At 48.8% G+C, this 20,698-nt stretch overlaps 1 protein-coding gene across 3 annotated transcripts in view; it reads right to left on the reverse strand.

Moving 5' to 3' along the window:
- Nucleotides 1-2,936: 2,936 nt before the first annotated feature.
- PTPRA (protein tyrosine phosphatase receptor type A) overlaps nt 2,937-20,698 on the reverse strand; it is a 141,124-nt gene continuing 123,362 nt past the window's right edge. For all 3 annotated transcript variants that reach the window (XM_019645715.1, XM_019645714.1, XM_019645716.1), the window contains 12 exons: nt 19,138-19,235; nt 17,862-17,981; nt 16,951-17,117; nt 16,313-16,448; nt 15,562-15,711; nt 14,300-14,393; nt 13,918-13,994; nt 13,386-13,520; nt 9,964-10,089; nt 9,732-9,883; nt 4,296-4,431; nt 2,937-3,563 (listed from right to left, as the gene is read on the reverse strand). In XM_019645715.1, coding sequence (XP_019501260.1) covers nt 3,489-3,563; nt 4,296-4,431; nt 9,732-9,883; nt 9,964-10,089; nt 13,386-13,520; nt 13,918-13,994; nt 14,300-14,393; nt 15,562-15,711; nt 16,313-16,448; nt 16,951-17,117; nt 17,862-17,981; nt 19,138-19,235 — 1,466 coding nt within the window. In that variant the 3' untranslated portion in view covers nt 2,937-3,488. The remainder of the gene's footprint in view (nt 3,564-4,295; nt 4,432-9,731; nt 9,884-9,963; nt 10,090-13,385; nt 13,521-13,917; nt 13,995-14,299; nt 14,394-15,561; nt 15,712-16,312; nt 16,449-16,950; nt 17,118-17,861; nt 17,982-19,137; nt 19,236-20,698) is intronic.

Consider the following 20,698-nt stretch of genomic DNA (forward strand, 5'->3'; position numbering starts at 1 on the left):
CTGGAACACAATGGGAGTGGGGGTGAGAGGTGTGCAGAGAACACTGGAGGGCTGCAAGAAAGGACTGTGAACTTTGGAGACTGGGTGAACCCCTGGGTGTTGGGGGTGTGGGGCAGGTGCCTGTGGGTTACCCCTGGTAGGTCACTCAGCAGGAAGCAGGATACGCACACCTGGAGCTCAGGAGGGGGCTCAGGCTTGGAGATGGGCTGCGGGTCAGGACACAGATACAGGAATGCCTGACCTCTGAGGAGGGAGACCATGGCAGAGCAGCTAGAGTGAGGATCAGAGTCAGAAGGGAGTCGCTGACACTGAGGGGAGCTAGGGAACAGGCAGACTGGGGATCCCTGGGGCTCAGCGCCCAAGTGGCCTTGGCAAGGGGTAAGAAAGGAATGTGGGAATGAAGCGGGGAAGAGGGGAGAGTGCAAGTGCAGACTTTTTCAAGAAGTTTATCATAGGGCTGGCACAGTGGCACGTTAGTTAAGAGCTGGCTTGGGACGCCAGCTCTGAGCAACAGGGCCCCGGTTCGGATCCCACATGAGGGCCAGCAATGCTGCGCCCTCTACAGCTAAGATGGTGAACAACAGCTTGATCTGGAGCTGGGCTGCCGTGAGTGGCCGGTGACAGCATTGGCTGCAGTGGGCTGGCTGGCAGCTGGCGTGAGCTTTTGTGAGCTACCGTGAGCTGTCGTCCAATGGCCGGCAAGTGACTGCCTCACCCGGGAAGAACGCAATGATAATACCAACATGGGCCAGTGAAGCGACATCGTCCTCCACAACTAGACTGAAGAACAAAAGGACAGCAACTTGTCTGTTCCCCTTCCCCGATTCCCCAATAAAAATCTTAAAAAAAAAAAAAAGTTTATCATAAACAGGGAAGCATTTAGGCCTGGGGGAAGTGCTTATTTTTTTGATGAAAGACTTGATCATTTTGTGGGGGAGGTGATGAAGGAAGTGAAAACCCAGGAGGGAGCCGGCTTCCTTAAGTGAGGTCTCTGAGAGCGGGCAGGCCCCAGAGCCCTTGGTGTGCTGCGGGCACTGGACACCACTCTTCCCCTTCTGAGCAATTCTCACCAGCTGGCTGAGAGCTGGGCAATGGATGAGGCAGTCACCCCTGCCCTAGCCACACAATCCTGCTGTGTGAGCCCCAGTACACTTCCTTTTTAGCCTGGATTAGTTCCTGTCAGGTTTATGTCTCTTGCAAGCATGAGAGCCTGCTTGAGGACATCTGTTTATCAACCAGGTGATATTTAAAAAATTGGCCCGGCCACTGACCCATCAGCATGGGCTCTAGCAGAAAGCCATCAAGCCCCACTGGTGTGTAGATGCTCAATGGCAGCCCTGGCAAGGGGAGGTGGGCAGCCTGCTGGGAGAAGGGGAGGCAGGGCGTGTGGAGGGCTCCTGACCCAAGGCCTGCCCTCCTCCATCTGCCTGGACTTGGTCACACACAGGCACCAAAAGGTAGCTTGCAAGGAGCCAGGGTCTCCTTCCCAAACATGGCACCTCATCAGAAACTCGCCAGATTCTGTCTTTGCTTAATTTATCCACGTTTCTTTTAAAACTACTGAGTTTTGAGTTTATTGCCCCTTGGAGTTCCTTAGTTCCTACAGAAGGACTGAGTACCTCTACCAACTCATACTCACCTCTTACAAGCTTCCAGAGGTGGTCTGTCATGGCGCCCCTCCTCCTGCAGCCATTAGGAATATGTGGTAGAGAACTTGCCTCCCATCTTGGAGCCACTGCATTTTGTTTGCTTGGACTCTGAGGTCCTCCATAAGGTGGCTCCATGTGACCTTTCATTTCACTCATCCAAATTTCCAGCATCCCTCGGGTCTAGTTTAAGTTCCACCTCCTCCAAGACGCACAGCAGCACTGACCTCTGAGTGTCCCTCCACGGACCAGGCTAGGGAGCCACCTCTCACTCCTGACAGCCCAAGGAGCCCAGGGCCTGCCACTGCTACCCAAGAAAGGCCCCATGGGTTGCGAGGGCTGTCAGCCCTCACTGACAGCCATGGTGATCAGTTTACTCTCCTGTTCCCATGATGAGCTGTTTATGAGGATAGGAGGCAGTGGAGAGACCCACCCTCCCACCTGTGCCCTCAACTAAAGACTACATTTCCCAGCACCCCCTGTAGCTAGATGTAGCCATATGACTAGATTTTAGCCAATGGGATATGAATGAAAATGAAAAGTGCAACTTTTGCTTCATGTTCTTAAAAATGAAGTTGCTTCCTCTCCATGCTCTTTTTGCTTCTCCATGGGAAAGGACAGTGATCCAGCGCCAACCATGAGGACAAGAATAACATCCCAGGCGATACTGGGATGATGAGATGGGAGGATACTGGGTCTCTGGATTGGGTAGACTGTTACATGAGAAATAAATGAACATCCACCTTATTTAAGACACAAACGTTAGACATCTTTGTCTAATACATCAGGCTCAAAATCAAGTTGGGATCTAAGACTCTCACTGTCTAGGATCTGAGGCACTTCCACATGAAAGTCCTGGAAATGAGGGCAGATATGAAAGGAAATTAAAGCTATTTAACAATGGTAAGTGTGGGTATGAAGGCTTATTCTGGACAGAATGACACAATCCAGACAGTTCTGTAGCAAAGCACCAGAGAGGTCAGACTGGCCTTAGCCCCAGAGCTGAACCACCTCCTCTCCCCTCCATGCCCCTGAACTTAGGGAAACAATGAGGACCCTGGCCATGCCCAGGGTGCCAGGCTGGCTGGGCCCACTGCACCAAAGGAGGGAAAGGCGGGTCCTAGCAACTAGCTAAGAGCTGGAGGGGCTGCACTGATTGGAAAGGAGGGGCCAGGAGGGCTGTGCCTCTCTGCGGCCAGTTGAGACAGAACAGTAACGGTAGGACCAGGAGTGGCCTAGGAGAGTCCCAGTCCTGGTATGGCTGCCCCACCCCAGACAAAGGGAGAGACATTTCCTCAGGGAGGCAAAGCTTTTATTACCTGATAATCCCTAGTGTGGTGCCAGAGATACCGCTCTGGTCCCTTTACTCCCAGGTGGATGTGGGTGGTGGGAGGAAGGGTGTAGCAGAGAGGGGAGGGGCTATTTACAGAGCAGGGAGGGAACAGCGGCCTGAAAGGGGCACTGGGACAAACAATTTCCTCAAGAGCTCTGAGAACTTTGTGCTTTTTTTCTTAGTTGATGCCATGCTACCTGGAGAGGGTTTTGTGTTTTTTCTTTAGGAAAAGGTATATAAACCAAAGAACAATACAGCCCAAATTCCAGGCAGAGGATTTCACGATATCAATCCAAACATCACACTATTTAATTCCCCAATAAAACATTGGAAAAAGGACTATCAGTGCTAACACATTTACATATAAAATCTCCACCTAATGTAATAGAAGCCTATGTACCAATTTCTAAAACAGTTATAAGATATATACACAATTTGGGGTATATTAACAAAACAGAATATTACAAAATATTAAAGGCAATTCTGCTGTTCATGGGTCTCATCGACTCTTACTTGAAGTTGGCATAATCTGAGAATGCGTCAATATACTCCTGCACCACCTTGTAGCAGAACTCATACTGTTCCTGGAGAGGGAAAGGGGAGGAAAAAGCCACAGTTACTGGAAACATACATGCTTTCCGAACAGACCCATTTTTTTTTTAAAATGGAAAATTGAGAGAAAATGAAGGTTTTGCGCTTCCACTTGAGTCCTGGTCTATCTGTCAGTTCTGACAGCAGTCCCCTTCTGGGGTGATTACAGCTAATCATCTACAGGTGGAGATGACCAGAGAGGAAGATGATGGTCCCAGGCCTGCAGAAGTCATGTGTGTGCTGATATGGGAGAGCAGGTGGGGAGATGGCTCTGTGGGGCCCACACCTCATCGTGGCTAAGAGGCTGGAGGCACCTTATCAACTCCCAAACCTCTTAAAATTTACTTTTATTTCTCCTCAGACAGGTCTAGCTCCACGGGGTTCAGGAACTCTTTTGGATGTCTGTCCCTGTACTCACTGGTTACTGGTCAGACTGTGAGGAGTCAGACCTCTTAACAGGGAGCCTGAGCACAGCAGAGGAGGCACTCTGCATCCCCTTCTAGCCTTTACAGAGGCCACCTGCTTCTCTTACTGCTACGCCCCCACTGCTCTCACTGCCTCCCAAGCAAGGCCTGTTCTGCTTGGGGCACCTCGGGGAAGGATGGGTCTGTGGTTACCCAGGCTTCTGACAATCAGATGGGCCCCTTGGAAGAGCTCCCCTGGGCTGGCCCTGACAGTGAAGGGCTGCAGGTGGTGTGGCGTGGACAAATACGCAGGCAGCATACCAGTGTCTGGACCATGTGTGGCCTCTGCAGTCGCAGGCTCTTGACGGTCTGGAAGACATCCAGAATCCCCTCTGCTTTCACCCGTTCCAGGACTGTGCTTAGAGCACAGAAGGTCCCCGTCCGTCCTGCCCCGGCACTGTAATAGAGCAGACACACTTAACATACCTGCTATAGTCCTCTGTGCTGGCGAGGTGAATGACAGTGGCAATGAACAGATAAAGGCCTAGGCTGGTGCTCCCCAGAAGGTCTGTTCCATTCCACATAAAGCCCCACACCCACATGGCTCTGGGGAGGCAAGCGCACCCCTGCCGCCCTTCTTGCGTGGCCCACGGGACAGTGGTGAAGAATCTCAACCCCCCACCCACCTGCCAAACACTGAGGCTTTGCTGTCTCTCCCTATAAACATGCCCTGACCTGCTGCTCACTCATGCTAGAGTTCTAGTCCCCTTTTTCCTTCCCCTGACAAACCCTGCCCCTCTGCACTGGTGTGCAATGTGCTGATTCTTTTCCATGCCTCTCATTTCCTCCTAAACCCCAGGAGTCCAGACTCTGACCATGACACAATCACTATCCACCCTGTTCAATGTCATCAGCTGATTCACTCACCAGACCCTTATTGAATGCCTCCGTGTGACAGGGACTGTGGTGGGTAGCTGTACCCCCAGATGATAAGACATGAAGTATAGGAAGGAAAAAGAGGAAAAGAGGTAGGGTGGGGAGAGCTGCTACTGTAAACTGGGTGATCAGGGAAGGCTCTCTAATAGGGTGCCACGTAAGCAGAACCCCAAAGAAGGTGAGGGCAAAGTCGGATGGCTGTCTGGAAAACAAGCATCTCAGGCACGAGGAAGGGGCATGTGTAGGTGCTGAAGTTGTGTTGCTCGCTAGATCTGATAGATGGAAGGAAGGAAGGTAGGTAGGTAGGAGAGTGGTGGGAGTGAGTCAGAGCCCTTGTGGGGGTAGGGGAGTGGAAATGCAATGCCAGTCCCTGGTGCACCCCCTGCCTGGCCTGGGCAGGTAGCCCTCAGATCATGTTGGGCCTTATGAACTGTTCTTAATTTCTAAGGAGTGATATGGTCCAACTGAAGCTTTAAAAGGTTATCATAACACAGGCTGCTGTGTTGAGAACAGGAGGAAGGGTGGAAACAAGGAAAGCAGTGAGGCCAGTATAATTAGTGGGATAATTACTGGATAAAGGGGTCCTAGTGGAGGGCATAAGAAACACTTGATTCTGAAATTATTTGGCATGTAAGAGCAAGGTGGAGCATTAGACGTGCATGTGTGAAAAAAAAGAGGAGAAAAGGATGGCTCCAAGGCTTCTAACCTGAGTTAAGGGGCAACTGAAATACCATTTACTGATTTGGGGAAGGTTACGGGAACAGTAGGCTTAGAAAGAAGGATCAGGAGTTCTGATTTAAACCCTTTAAACTGAAATGCCCAATTGGAAATATTAAGTAACTGGATATATAAACCTGGAGTTTAGGGCAGAGGTTGAACTGGCGATAAAGATTTAGGAGTTGGTATTAAAGCCAGGAGACTAGATGGCCTCACCTAGGGGAGCGACTGTCAGATGACAGAGAAAAGAGGTCCAAGGGCTGGCCCTGGACCACAGATGGGGAGGAGTCAGCAAAGGAGACAGAGAAGGAACAGCCAATGAGCACAAAAACCAGGGGAGAAGCTATGCTGAAAGCATTTCACAGAGGAGTCTAATACTGACAAAGGTCAAGGATAGTGAGAGAGAAGTGATCACTGGACTCAGCAATGTGAAGGTCACAGACAGCCCTCACAGGGGTAGCTGCAATGGCGTGTGAGTGTGAGTGTGTGTGTGTGTGTATGTGTGTGTGTGTGTGTGTGTGTGCTGTGTACCTGGAATGGGCTCAAGAGAGAATGGGAGGAGGGGAACCGGAAAGTTATAATAGTATGGACAAATCTTTCGAGAATCTTTATTATTAAGGAAAACAGAAATGGGTAGCTGGAGGGGAACTGGAGGCAAGAGTTTTTTTGTTTTTTTTTAAGATTTTTATTGGGGAATTGGGGGAAGGGGAACAGACAAGTTGCTGTATTTTTGTTCTTCAGTCTAGTTGTGGAGGACGTTGCTTCACTGGCCCAAGTTGGCACCATCATTGCGCTCTTCCCAGGCGAGGCACAACAGTCGCCGGCTTCTGGACGGCCGCTCACTGCGGCTTGAGGGCCGCTCATGCTGGCTGCTGGCTGCTGGCTGCTGGCTACACACGGTAGCCCATGGCAACCCACTGCAGCAGGGGCTGCAGCCTACGCCGTCGCTGGCAACTCACAGCAGCCCAGCTCCAGGTTGAGCTGTTGTTCAGCATCTTAGCTGTAGAGGGCAGCGTCACTGGCCCTCATATGTGCAATCTGAACTGGGGCTCTCTGGCGTCCCAAGCCAGTTCTTAACCAACACGCCACTCGGCCGGCCCCAAGTTTGTTTTTTTAAAATATTAAGACGGAAGAAGTTATAGCACATTTGTATGAAGATGGTATTATCCAGATAGTTAAGTTATTCAGAGGGAAACCTGATCATGTAGGTCCTTGTGGAGACAAAAGGACAGAACTAACATCCAAGTGGAGGATAGGGGTGTTGCCAGGCTCTCGTGTAGCCCCCAAGATCCCTGCCTCCTGGTGTTCATGCCCTTGTGTGATGCCCCTCTCCTGAGGACCTGTGATGTGCTTCTAACCAATAGAAATAGCAAGGGCATGTATATAATTACACATAGTGATTATGTCACATGAGCTCATAACGCCTGTCTTGCAAGGAGATGCTTTCTCCTCTGCTGGCTTAGAGAAGCAAACAACCACACTCAGAAGGTCCACATGACAAGGAACTTCACACAAGAGGTCCTCCGTCCAGCAGCCTATAAGGAACTGGATGCTACCAACAACCAAGTGAGCTTGGAGGTGGATCCTTCCCATTTGAGCCTTGGGTGGGACCACAGCCCTGGCTAACACCTTGATTGCAGTCTTGTGAGAGAGACCCTGAAGCACAGGACTTGGCTGAGATGTGCTCAGACACTGCGAGATAAATGTGTGTTGTTTTTAGATGCTAAGTTGGTGGTAATATTATTACTCAACAATAGAGGATTAATGTAGCTGGCTTCAGAGAGGTCAGACCACTCATCCACTGAACGGGAGGGCTGCAGGGTCCACAGCACCAGTACACGCAGATGGGGAGCTGTGGTAGCAGGAACATGTGGAAGTCCTCTCTGATAGCTTCTTTTTTCTTAGTCAAATAGGATACATAGTCATGTCTTAAATATGAGGATGGGAGAGGTATTGGAGGTTTGAGGGTTGAGGGGAGGTATGAAATAATCATCTAAGACAAAGGCTGGCAAAAGTTTTTCTGTAAAGGGCCATGTAGGACATATCTTAAGTTTTGCTGGGAAGAGACAAAATCAAGTTATAACTCTGCAACTGTGGTTTCTTGTGTGCCAAGTAGCAGCGTGAGGACAGAGGAGCACCACTCTGGCCTCGCTGTGCTGCTGGAGCATGAGAGCAGCCATGGCCGATCCATAAACACATGAGCAGAGTTGTGTTCTAATAAAACTTGAATTTTATGTAATTTTCATGTCATGAAATATTCTTATTCTTTTGATTTTAAAAAAAACATTTAAAAATGTAAAAACAGTTCTTAGCTTATAGGTTCACACAAAACCAGGTGGCAGGCCAGACTGGGCACAGGACCCTCATTAGCCTAGCCTGGTGTAGAAAAGTGGAGATGCAGGACTGCAGGACAGCAGTGAGGGCCAACCACAAGGCCAGTGGGCAGAAATGTAAAGTGAGGCCTGCCACACAGTGATTCTCTTCAGCCACATTCAGCTGCATGGTGCAGGTGCAGGGCAGCTAGAGAATCGGGGGTGTCCTGAGAGAGGGTGATCAAGGGCAAGAGGGGCATGGGAGATAAAAAAGGGAGATAAAAAAGTGTACGCAGAAAGTGTTTATCTGGGTAGGCCAAGGAATCCTTTCAGTTTTGACACTCGAATGGGCAACAGCTTTGCTTCATTGTTGTCATTCTTATTTCTCATATTACTAGTAAGGTCTAGTGTCTTTTCATGTTCACTGTCCATTAGTAATAGTTGATGTACTCTGACACTTTTTTTTTTCTTCACTTTTTAAAATGATTTATTTTTGTATAGATAATTAATTAGCATGGTTCAAATTTCAAAAAGGTCCAAAACAGTGACAAGTCTCCTTCCTACTCCATTTCTCTGCCCTTCAAATTTCCTTCTGGGAAACAAGCACTGCCATCAGGTCCTTGTGTATCCTCCCAGAGCTATTTTATGCATATACCAACACAGACATATACATCTTCTTTCCTTGTCTCCCATTGTTTTTCTCACCAAACAATAAATCTACAGGATTATTCTATACCAGTCTATACACAGATTCCTCATTCATTTTTTGCAGCTCTGTAGCATGAGATATATCAGAGCTTACTGAATCAGTCCCCTATTAATATATGTCTATACATGTATTACTTACAATCTTTTATTATTAAAAGCAGCGCTTCAATCCTTGTAATTATTTCATTTTGGCCACTTGACGAACATTGATTGGATACATTCCTAAAAGTTCTTTGCTTATTTTTCTATTTTCAAAACCAATTCGTAGGCATTTAAAATATATTCTTCCTTCCCACCCCCCACTTTTTTTTTTTTTTAAGCTGAGTCATCCTGCCACCTGTTGGCAGTTCAGCGGCAGCTCAGCTCGGGTTGGGAATCAAACCCAGGGCCCTGTTGCTCAGTGCTCGCACTCTTGAGTGAGCTCTTAACCAACCGAGCCACTTGGCCGGCCCCTTCCTTCTTTTTTTTTTTTAGCTGAGCCATCCTGCCACCTGTTGGCAGCTCAGTGGCAGCTCAGTTTGGGCCAGGAATTGAACCGCTGTTGTTCAGAGCTCGCACTCTCGAGTGAGCTCTTAACCAACTGAGCCACTCGGCCGGCCCCTTCCTTCCCTTTTAAAAGGGATACTTTTTTCCCCCTAAGTATAAAAGCAATACAAACTCATGGTAAATATTTTTCTTAAAATGCAATCTCAAACAACATGCTCCAAACAAAATTCACCTTTCCCTCCACCAATGAGATCCCTTATGATCTTTCTTCTGTCAATGACACCAACGTTTACCAGTAACCCCACCTCAAACCTGGGAGACACTCTTGACTCCTCCTCTTTCACAACTATATTCTTAGTCTTGTTTATTTTTCTTCAAACTGTTTTCAACACTTGCTCCTTTCTCTTTCCTGTGTTTCTTAAGAAGGCCAGGTCCCCCAGCACTTAATGTGTGAAGTTCAAATACCAAGATCCTCTTATCATCTGGCCCTTTCCTGGCCATCAAACTTGATTGCCATGTGCTCCTGTCCGCCTTTCCTCGCTGTCTGACACATGCTCACCTCTCGTTACCTCCCCCCTAGGGCTGGGGCGAGCGGTACCTGCAGTGCACGGTGATGGGGTGGTTCCCTGACTGCTGCTGCTGCTTCTGCACGGCTGCGATGATGTTGATCATGCCCTTTCCATCACTGGGGATGCCCACTTCAGGCCAGCCATGGAAGTGGAACTGCCGGATCTGCCGGCTCTTGTTCTCCTTTGGAGGGAAGGGGATCAGAGAGGCAGGGGCACCGTGGCTTTCCCTGTGGGAGAAGCCCCGCCCACCAGCCATCTTACCCTGGTGTTGGTGACCAGGAGGTCTCTGATGGTGTAGCTCTCACATTCCTCCTCCTTCTTCAGCTCCACTGTGATGTCTCCATAGGACACCAGCCCATCTGAGGGCCAGTACTGGGCACACTTCTCCTGGAGGGGCAAATGGAGTGTAAAGGTCTCAGAATACAATGTGTGGTAGGGGCAGGGCTGCCCCATGAGCTGCCTGCCTTCCTCTCAGTACAGCTGCCCCTTACCCAACATACTTCTTTCCTAAGGTACTGAAAACTCAGAGGGTCATTACCTTACTTAACATCACTCCAATTAACTTCTGATCCTCACCAGGACATCTATACTTAACAACTTAATTCCACTACCAGAGATAATCACTTAACCTTTTCGTGTTACTTAGTCTAATTTGCAGCACTGACAGGGTCTCTGAAGAACTCTGACCATGGCCTCACAGCTGCATCCAACACTCGATGGCAGGGTGGGGGGAGTGGAGGAGTGAATGTCTTCGATCCAATTCCTTTTTTATAGCTGCTTATATATGCCAGACTGCTAATCCAGAAAAATTCAACCCAGTTACATTCCCCGCCAGCCATGGTGCTTCGCCACTGTCCACTCCACAGTACCCCTTCATCCTTTTTCTCTTTATGTCTTTACTCTGCAGTGGCACCTTCAAGTTGCCCGCACATGCATTTCTCTCTTTGCTAGTGAGGAGACGGCTTACTGTCTGCTTTTGCTTACATCTGGCTCAGTTCCCTCTACAGCTTCTTGTGGGCAGGGGCTGCCTCTCTTCATCTTTTTATTCCCAGCACCTTGCACACTGCCTGCCTATGGTAGGCTCTCAGTAAGTATCTGGTAAATGAATTTGTTCAGTGTCTGTTAACCTAAGTCAAGGCATAAGTACATAAATAAAACAAAATACAGTTATACTGTTCATTTCTTTAAGGGCATTTGGGGGAAGGTCTTAGATACATAATTACTGGCAATTTAAAAATCCTCAATCATAAATATTCTCTATATTCATTATAAAAGATTTGGGAAAATTAAATAGAAAAATAAAAATCACTGATCTCAGTCCAAATATAATCACTATTAGTCCTTTTTAGGGGCTGGCCGAGTGGCGTGTTGGTTAAGAGTTGGCTTGGGAACGCCAGCTCTGAGCAGCGGGGCCCCAGTTTGGATCCCACATTAGGACCAGTGACACTGCGCCCTCTACAGCTAAGATGGTGAACAACAGCTCGACTTGGAGCTGGGCTGCCGTGAGGCGACGGTGTAGGCTGCAGTGGAGCTGCAGTGGGCACCCATAAGCTACCATGAGTGGCCGACAGCTGGCATGAGCTGCCAAGAGCCGCCGTGAGCGGCCGTCCAGTGGCTGGCGACTGATCTGCCTCACCCGGGAAGAGCACAATGATAATGCAACATGGGCCAGTGAAGCAACGTCCTCTACAACTAGACTGAAGAACAAAAAAAAACAGCAACTTGTCTGTTCCCCTCCCCCCAATTCCCCAATAAAATCTTAAAAAAAAAAAAAATCCTTTTTAGTGACCTTTCTTGCTTTTCATGTGTGACCACCATTCATTATCCCCTTTATACATGAATTGGTGGATCAAGGAAATGCCCGAGACCACTGCTTTTCTCTGTGTGCCCACTAAGAGCCCTGGGATGGCTGGGGGGTTGGGGCTCTGGGACCCCCTCTTCCACCAAAACAGTTAAAAAAAAATTCTACTTAAGGCTCACCTTAAATAGATTATATTGGTTTTTAGGGCACCGGTCGGTGGAATGAATTTTGCTACTACAGTTCCCTCCCAACACTTTTACAAAGTTATTAGCCAGGACTGAAGACTGAGGCTTTAAAACCATTAGAACTGCTGCTAAGATCCAAATGGGCTTGAGAGCAAGAGTGTACAAGCTAGAATCACAAAATGACAAGAAAAAAAATTATAGCTGATCCTCAAACAGCACGGGCTTGAGCTACGCAAGTCCACTTATATGTGGATTTTTTTCCAATAAATATACAGTCAGCTCTCTGTATCCCCAGGTTTCGCATCCGCAGATTCAACCAACCGTGGATCAAAATTAGTATTTTTGATCTGTGGTTGGGAACCCGTGGGGCTCCTGGAACCAATCTCCTGCGGGTAGCAAGGGACTGATGTTTTTTGGGGGGTCAAAAGTTACACACGATTTTTGACGGTGTGGTGTTAGCACCCCTATCTAACCTCTATGTTCAAGGGTCAACTGTACTATGGTTCCACACCTAATGGCTTTTAGATATTTTAGATCTTAGTTTAGGTAAAGAAGCACAAAAGAGAAGAAAAGGGGCAGATTGGAAGGAGGCCCCCCAGGGATGCAGAGTTACGGAACTATCAAGACAGTCCCCTCTTAAAACTGGGCAGGGTTGGTCAACAGTGAAAGCAAATGGGCAGCTTGCTCTGGCCGACTAATGGGGATAACTACCGAAGGTGGTTACATGGTCAGAACCAGTAAGAGAACGGTCAGCACTGCAGAGTGAGTTTCAAGGTGACACAGCTATTTCAGGGAAGCAGATATGGTGTGCCTGGTAAACTTATGGGGTTAGGAATTAAGGGATGATAAAGTAAAGATAAGCCACATATGATGATTATAGATGGTAGACTGATGGTAGGAACTTATCCTACTCAGCCAGGTGAAGGCCACAGGGTTTATTTAATTTAGCTCTCCATATGGGCAGAGCAACACAAACAGAGGAAGCAGGCTGGACTTAAACAAAGCCAGCTATTTGAGAGAAAAAGAGAACAGGGGGAATGGTACTCCAGAGATGCCTCTCGTGGCTGTGGGGTGGGAGATGGCAGAAAGAGCTGTTACTGAAGTAGCACCAGTTCAGAAGGCCAAGGTAAGCTGCTGGAAGATGAGGTTTTGGGGGAGAGAAGGCACAGGCTTTGGAATATTCAACAAGAGCAAATTCAGTTTAGAGAGCTGGTGGGGTGACTCTCTTCTAGGCTAAAGGGCAGGGACCAACAGTAGAAAAATAAAAATCACTGACAGTCTGAGGAATCTAGAGGAATCCAGAGCAGGGGCCCGCAGTGGCTATTCCCACTGTGGCCCAGGGCTAAAAATGCCGTGGGAACCTGCTGAGGATGGAGAGCTCTGCCCAACCTGGGGAGGGGGGAGGACAGGCTACGCACAAAGCTAGGCTGGGGGAGGGGGACTAGATTCAGGAAAGAGGTAGAAGGGTGTGAACTGTCTGGGAACCGAATGAAGGCTCAGACTGCACTGCTCTTCCAGTCCTGAGAGAAACTATTGATTGCTTAGATACCAACTGGCTGGGCAATACTGCCTGGAAATGGCCTTTTGGGCAGTTTAAGTCAAAGAAAAGGTCCAAACATACCTTCTTAGATATCCCCCACACACACCTTTTTCATGTGGTCTCTGTCTCCCACAGCCCAGGACCTTTTTGAGCTCACCTGGCCTCTCTCCTCCAGTTCTGTTAGCATCACGATAGAGCAGGATTTCCACTCCCAGATCATTCGCCAGAAGTCCTCAATTGTGTGGAGGAGAGGGCCCTGGCTGGCGATGTATGAGTCCTTCTGCCGGTAGCCCTGCAGAGGCCAGGTCAATGGTAGGAGTGAGGTGGTTTAATCAGGGAGGCCGAGGACCAAACTGCCTGATAAGCTAGTCTCTTTCCATGAGGGTGAGGGAACAGGGGTTGGAGCTAGGATGGAGAGCAGGAATGGGAAAGATCAGAGGTTTTCAGCCTTTGGCTATGGTTTGTGCTGTGAAATTTTTCCTCCAATTATCACCCTGGTGCATGCCCCCTGCTTCCTTCCACCTTCTGCTCTCTGGAGTCTGACAGACCTAGTGCTCAGGGTGCGTGTCAGTTCTGAATTGAATCTGACTCAAATATGACCCTCCTGAGCACTGGGTTGGGGGCACTGCATGGCCCAGCTACAAGGCCCATGGAGTGGTGGGGGCTCTGGGGACACAGACAGCACTTACGTCAATGAAGGATGCATTCACGTAGTCTGTGTTCTCCTCACCCCTCTTAACTGGAATGATCACTCTGTTGAACTCATCTGCAGGAAAGACAGCAGCTTGTGGCTCCCCAACATCACTTGTCTTCCCCTTCTCTTTCACCTTTCCTCCCCACCCTAGGCCCTGGGCAGATATAATCCCAGCTGGGCAAAGACATGCGCGTTCCTAGCATGTCCCTTTGGCTTTCAAGCTTTTATTTTCAGGAGCCACTAAAGAACTGAGAGCAACAAGAGGCAATGCCTCTTGTCTCCAAGCTGATCATTAACTAGTACCTGAGAAGTGGAAGGGATGGAGGGGAAGGGGGGCATGAGGCACTAAGGCTTTAGGGTGGGGAGAGGACTCTTACATGGAATGATCTGTAAAACCCGGTTCTTCTTCATGTTGGCTGGAAGGTTTCCAGTCCGCATCTTGTCATTTTGGATTTTGATTGATGTTAATTTCTGAATTGGGAAGGGGAGGGTAAACATTACTGATCCCAGTAACTGAGCTTGACAAGACTATGCCTGTCACTGGACCTGCCTCTCCAGGCCATTCTGGCTGCATTCAGCTCCTCACCAGAGCGCTGGCCCTCCATTTCCACGTCCTTGTTGGAACACTGTTTCTTCTGTCTTTAAGTTCAGTGAACAAGCCACGAATGTTTGGGGAACTGCCTTCTGGGCTCTTAGGGACCCTTCTGGGGTTCCCTTGGGCTGGAACTTTATGATCCTGGAGCAAAGATTCTAGCTTCATAGGAGGGTGTGCCCACTCTCCCTCTCTCCTTGCTTTCCACCCACAGAGGCTATCTTAGACTCTTCAGAAAATCTTATTCGAATGTACACCCTCCCTGCCCAATTCTGAAGTCTATTCTTGACCCTTGCTACTCGTACTCAAAGTGTAACCCATAAACCAGCAGCATCAGCCTCATTTTATTAGAAATGCAGAACCTCAGGCCCTAACTCAGATCTGAGAGCTGAATGAGAACTCGCATCTTATCAGGATCCTGAGGGAATCTGGGTACTCACAGTTTGAGAAGAAGTGCTTGAAGGGATGTGGTTTTCCCCACCCCAGCCCAGAATCTCTTGTCTCTGGGAGCACTTTGGTGAGGGGAGTGTGAAATAGTCCCTAGGTGTGTTGAGAACCAATGTCTACTGGCATACAGCAGGGATCGGCAACCTATGGTCTACAGGGCAAACCTGGCCTGCTGCCTGTGAAAGCTTTATGGAAACAGCCATGCTGATTTTTTTATATAGTGTCTATGGCTGCTTTCGTGCTACAACAACAGTGTTAAACAGTTGTAACAGATATCATATGGCCTGCAAAACCTACATTATTTACTACCCAGCCCTTTACAGAAAATGTTTGCTCTTGCTGTACCTTATAGTCACCAGGGATGGGGGAGGGAGGCTGGAGGACTTAAGAAAAATACCATGGCCTGCCCCCACCCCCACCCAAGTGATTCTAACATGCAGGATGGGTTGAGAATGACCAGGGTATGAGTAAAGGGGCTAGAGACCACTTCCTTAACCACCCACATGCCTCACAAGGGGATTCATCATTTGCTGGTAAACCCACAAGGAGTCAAGCATCTCATATTCCCCAAATCACATGGATCCTTGAATCTGAACTCACCTTAAACTCCTCCTCTAATCCATTGTTGCTGGTCCCTGGGATTTTGTTATAAATTTTCTGCAGATGTGTTTCTAGAGAGGTCACTTCCAGTTCTGTATCTCCATAGAGATAATGCTCCAGAAGGGCTTGGTATATGAAGACATACTGCATCTGAAACGCAGATGGTGCCCGAGTTCTCAGTTACACATAGCATGGTCCCTGTTGTGCCAGACCACTCCTTCCCACACCCATTTCCCTAAAGTCCATTCTCCTTTGATCCTAGCAGGAATATGACTTGCTCTTGTCCCAATTTAGTGATGCAGGAGTCCCCCTGGGGATGCTTAATTTGGGAGGGAGGGTCCTGCCCTGGCACCCTACTGGAATGGAAGTCTGAAGAGGACAAATCCAACTCCTGTTCATTCTGAGAACACAGATTCAATAGTCAGAAGGAGCCATCAAAATGTGGTGACACACAAAACCTGTGCCTCCTAGTGCTGTGCCCTCTGAACTCCATGCCCTAACCACAGAGCTGGTTTCAACTGCTGCTCCCAGACATGGCTGAACTGCATCACAATTCTGTGGGTACCAGATGTCTTGGCTGCTTGCATGCCTGCTTCCCTCAGGACCTGTTCCTTATCCTTAGAGCCCAGTGCAAATGACACCTGCCTTCCAGATTCCCCTAGGCACAACTTTCTCTGTACACCATGTCTCTTTTAATATATAATTTATAAGGGCCCTGCATCTGGAATGCCCCCACCCGCAAATCACTCACATCTGTTTGCACCATCTGGCAGCGCTGTGCCCGGATCCGGCTCACAAAGCCATACACGTCCACCTTCCGCTCTGTATGCATCATGTCCAGCATGGCATCAATGACGACAAAGGTACCTGTCCGCCCTACACCCGCACTGTAGCCACAGAACAGGGGTGTTAATGGGATGGCCAGCATGCCTTCTGGAAGCATACAGGGAGGGGCAGCACAAGCCAGGGCTCTTTCTTCAGGCATCTAAATTCTGATTCTGAATGGGGTAGAGCTGGGACTCTCGTGGAACCAACAAACCCCACTGTGCCCAGAACTCTTTACTTCTAGCTATCAGGATCAAGGAACCTTGACACTTAGAAGGATCTGAAGGCTCTCACTACACAAGGTAGCACTCAACCTAGCTTCCTGGCTTCATAGCAGTGGTATCCCCACCCCCAGTCTTGGAGGACTGCCCTTCCCTCTTTCCTCAAGTGCTCTTTACCCAGCATCAAAACTGGAGGAGTCTCTCAGGCTGCTGTCCCAGGGCCCCTAACAGCTCATCTGCTCTATGCCAGCCTCCTCAGTCAGGGACCCTGTGCTTTCCCATGCTCTGGCCATGGGAGCAGAATGTGGCATGAGGGGGAAGCCAAGGGTCAGGCCACACTGACCTGCAGTGGACCACGATGGCCCCTGCATACTGAGGGTTACAGGCCTTCACCTTCTTGAGGAACTTGAGCATGCCGATCGGGGTGAAAGGCACCCCAAAGTCTGGCCAGCTGGTAAAGTGGAACTGAGTGATGAGGCGCTGTGGCTTTCTGTTGGTCACGTCGCCCACCTGTGAAGTGAAGAGATCCTGTGTGTTGGCCCTGATGCTGGATGGGGTAGCACCAGGGGAGGGAGGGTAAGGCTTAGGGGGTCAGGGCCAGCTGTGGCTGTCAATGACAATGGGGACATGAGGGTGTACCCAAGATAGTTTTAATGATGAACCTGGGAATCTTCCCAGGAAACCCAGGGGATAGGCAGGGCTGTTACTGTTATTCTCAGCCTACAGATGTGGAATGTGAAACAGAGAAGTTAAATGACCTGGTTAAAGGTCCCAGAGCTAGTAAGTGGCAAAGTCAGAATGAAAATACAGATCTCCTGACTCTTGGTAAGCCCCCTTTCTCAGCACCTCCCTGCCCTCAGCTGAAAGTGACCTTTGCTCAAGCCTCCAGGGTTGCTCTGGAGGGCCAAGAGCAGGACCCACCACATACTTGATGTCAGGAGCCTCTGAAGTAAGAAGGGAGGAGAAGTGAGTCAAGTACTCAGATTACACCACCTCCTGATGCACTTGGTTCATACCTACGATGATCAAACTCTATTTCAACACTGTTTTTCCCAGTCATGAAAATGTTCCTCCCTTAGCTTTGACAAAGAAGTTCCCTGGGAGCCCAGATCTCTGGTTTCAGAGTCCAAACACATGGTACACTCAGCTTTCCTGATCACCCTGAGTAAGTGAGGGGGTAACCCAGCCTGTTCTGCCCTCTTAATGGTCAGCAGATCTTACACGAGAACTGAGAAAAGAGGTAGGAGACAGTACCTGCTGAATACAGAACTTTCGCACTGTGTAGTCCACCAAGACGGTCACATCCTCTACTGACACACGGATATTCCCATAGGTCCAGCAGCCTTGGTCTGGCCAGTACTGGGCGCACTTACACTGGAAAAAACAGACATGCATCCCCTGACCTCCGAACTCCCGCCCCAGGGGCTGAAAGGGAAGGACCACAAATGTCCAGAATGAAGTCGCTGGAAAGCCCTATGGCATCTTTTCTCACCTCAGTCAACTGCAGACTTGTTTTATCTGCTCTTTTTTTAAGTTCCTCAGCTTTCATCCTTTTTAACACAATCTCTTAACTTATGCACAGCCCCAGTCCTATACTTCTCGCTCTTTCCCACCCCATTTCTTCAGCTCAGGGCAAATCGGAAGCCACTTTACCTACAAAATCTGTACTTCCACAATATTCCAGGTCATACTCTAGAGGCAAGCCTGTCTGAATCTCTGGAACCAGCAACCTGTTATGAAGAGGCCACCAGCGTGGATTAATGCAGACTATAAACCTGACACGAGAGGCTCAAGGTCTTCTCTGGTGACTGGTCCTTGGATAGGTTCCAAGAGCCAGAGGTCTGGTTGCAGGAAACGAACCTAAAGTCCAGCCCTAGTGTTATCCCTCCTAAGCACTGTGGAACATCTAATCAATACACCCAATACCCCAAAGTGTGGATCAAGGTGACTCAAGGGCCATCCTGGAGAAAAGCTGTCATGAATGGGGATTCCTCTCTGGGGCTTGATCTTAATTCAGGACTTAGGACTGGTGTTGGCTGTGGCCCAGTGATGGAGCTGGCCAGGAGTGGACTTGGCAGCCACCAAAAGAAAAGGACCAGTCAGAAAGCTGCCTACAGGATCAGGCCAGGGCCTCAGCTTCCCTTGCACCCTGCAGGGTCTCAGTTCCTGTAGCTCCCTCTGCTGACTCTGGAGGAGGAACAGGAACCAGGGGAATGAAGGACTAGAGAAGCCAGGGAAGAAAAGCTCCTCTGTGGTGTTTCCTTGGCCAGCGGCCCAAGTTTTCTTCCAGATTGCTTGGAACCAGGGTGAGTTGTCTGACTACCAGACATAGGAAACATGCCCTAAGGCACCCCACCCCTAAGATTCACCGGAGGCTTCAAGAACATAGGAAAGTCTGGTAGGCACAGAATGACTGGCATGGGGGCCACAAGGGGGGACTGCCAAGGCTCAAACACAGAGTTCCAGCAGAGGTACTACTCTGCTGGCCATGTCCATATCAGGGGCCCTCCTATCTAATTTCTCCACTCACCTCCTTTCTCTCCTTCAGGTTGGTCACCATGACAATGGTGGCTGTGTTTTGTTCCCAGATCATCCTCCAAAAATCATTTACTGTTTCTTCTTTTGGTCCTAAAGCAGCCAATAGCAAAAAATGAGAACATACAGCAAGGGGAAAGAAAGATTCTGGAAAATTTGGGAACATTCATTCCTGACTTTTGGAAGCTTGTGCCCACATGTCCCCAGCTAAATATCCAATACAGTAATACCTTGGTTTGTGAGCATAATTTGTTCCGGAAACAAACTACTCGTATTGCAAGACATTGCTTGTTTACCACGTTAAAATGTATTAGAAATGTTTACTCATCTTGAGGAACACTCGCAAACCACGTTACTCTCGCAACCCAAGGTTTTACTCTACATCTATCCATCCATACACCTGCTCACTGAACATTTCCCATGTATCCATCATGTATGTGCCAGGCACTTCACTAGAGGTGAAGTGGGGGTGTGAAGCTGTTAAAATAGAGAGAGAACAGGGCTGGCCAAGTGGCGCGTTGGTTAAGAGTTGGCTTGGGACACCAGCTCTGAGCAGCAGGGCCCCGGTTCGGATCCCACAATGGGGCCAGTGACGCTGAGCCCTCTACAGCTAAGATGATGAACAACAGCTCGACCGGGAGCAGGGCTGCAGTGGGCTGCCATGAGCTACGTGAGCGGCTGGCAAATAGCGTGAGTGGCTGGCAGCTGGCGAGAGCTTCTGTGAGTCGCAGTAAGCGGCCGACCAATGACCAGCAACTGATTGCCTCACCCAGGAAAAGCACAATGATCATACCAACATGGGCTAGTGAAGCGACATCCTCCACAACTAGACTGAAGAACAAAAACAGCAATTTGTAAAAGAAAAAAAAAAAGTGCGCGAGATGTCTGAGACGTAAAGAGTTCAGTGAGGTCCCTGTGTACAGTACACGGAGTGGTAGAAGATGGAGATGGAAAGATAGATAAGGTACCAGAATCTAAAGGGGTGGAGGCTAGGCTAGTAAAAGGCTTGTTCTACAAGTAACAGAAAATCATTATAAAATTTTCATGAGAGTCCTGACAAAAGTTTTACATCAAGACAGGCCATTCTGGTGGAAGGAATGCAAGGAGCAAGGGTGGGATGTAGGGGGATCAGTAAGTAGGCTACTGCCACAGAAGTGGAAGAAATGACAGGAGTAAGGCAGTGTGTCAGGGAAGAGAGACATTGGAGGAACTAGAGGACTAGTCATATTTAGATTAAGGGATAGGTAGAAGATCTGGATGACTCTGAGTCTGGCTTGGTTGATTAGATAGATTTACATTTCAGTGATGGTAATGGCCAGAGAATATAGGAAGAAGGCAGTCTGTGGCTAAAGAAGAGTCATGTTTCAATTTCTGATGTTGAATCTAAATAATATGTGGGGGTATCCAGATGGATAGGTACAAAATTAGTTTGCAAATGTGGCTTAGGAGCTCAAGAGAGGCAAAAGCCAGTCAAACAGGTAGGTATTAGATGAGGTGTTTCCAAGAGAATAGAGAGAAAAGAAGGGGTCAGACACAGAATGCTGGGGATCTTCAGT

The sequence above is a fragment of the Hipposideros armiger genome, unplaced genomic scaffold, assembly GCF_001890085.2.
Source record: "Hipposideros armiger isolate ML-2016 unplaced genomic scaffold, ASM189008v1 scaffold_94, whole genome shotgun sequence".
In the NCBI taxonomy this organism is placed as follows: Eukaryota; Metazoa; Chordata; class Mammalia; order Chiroptera; family Hipposideridae; genus Hipposideros; species Hipposideros armiger.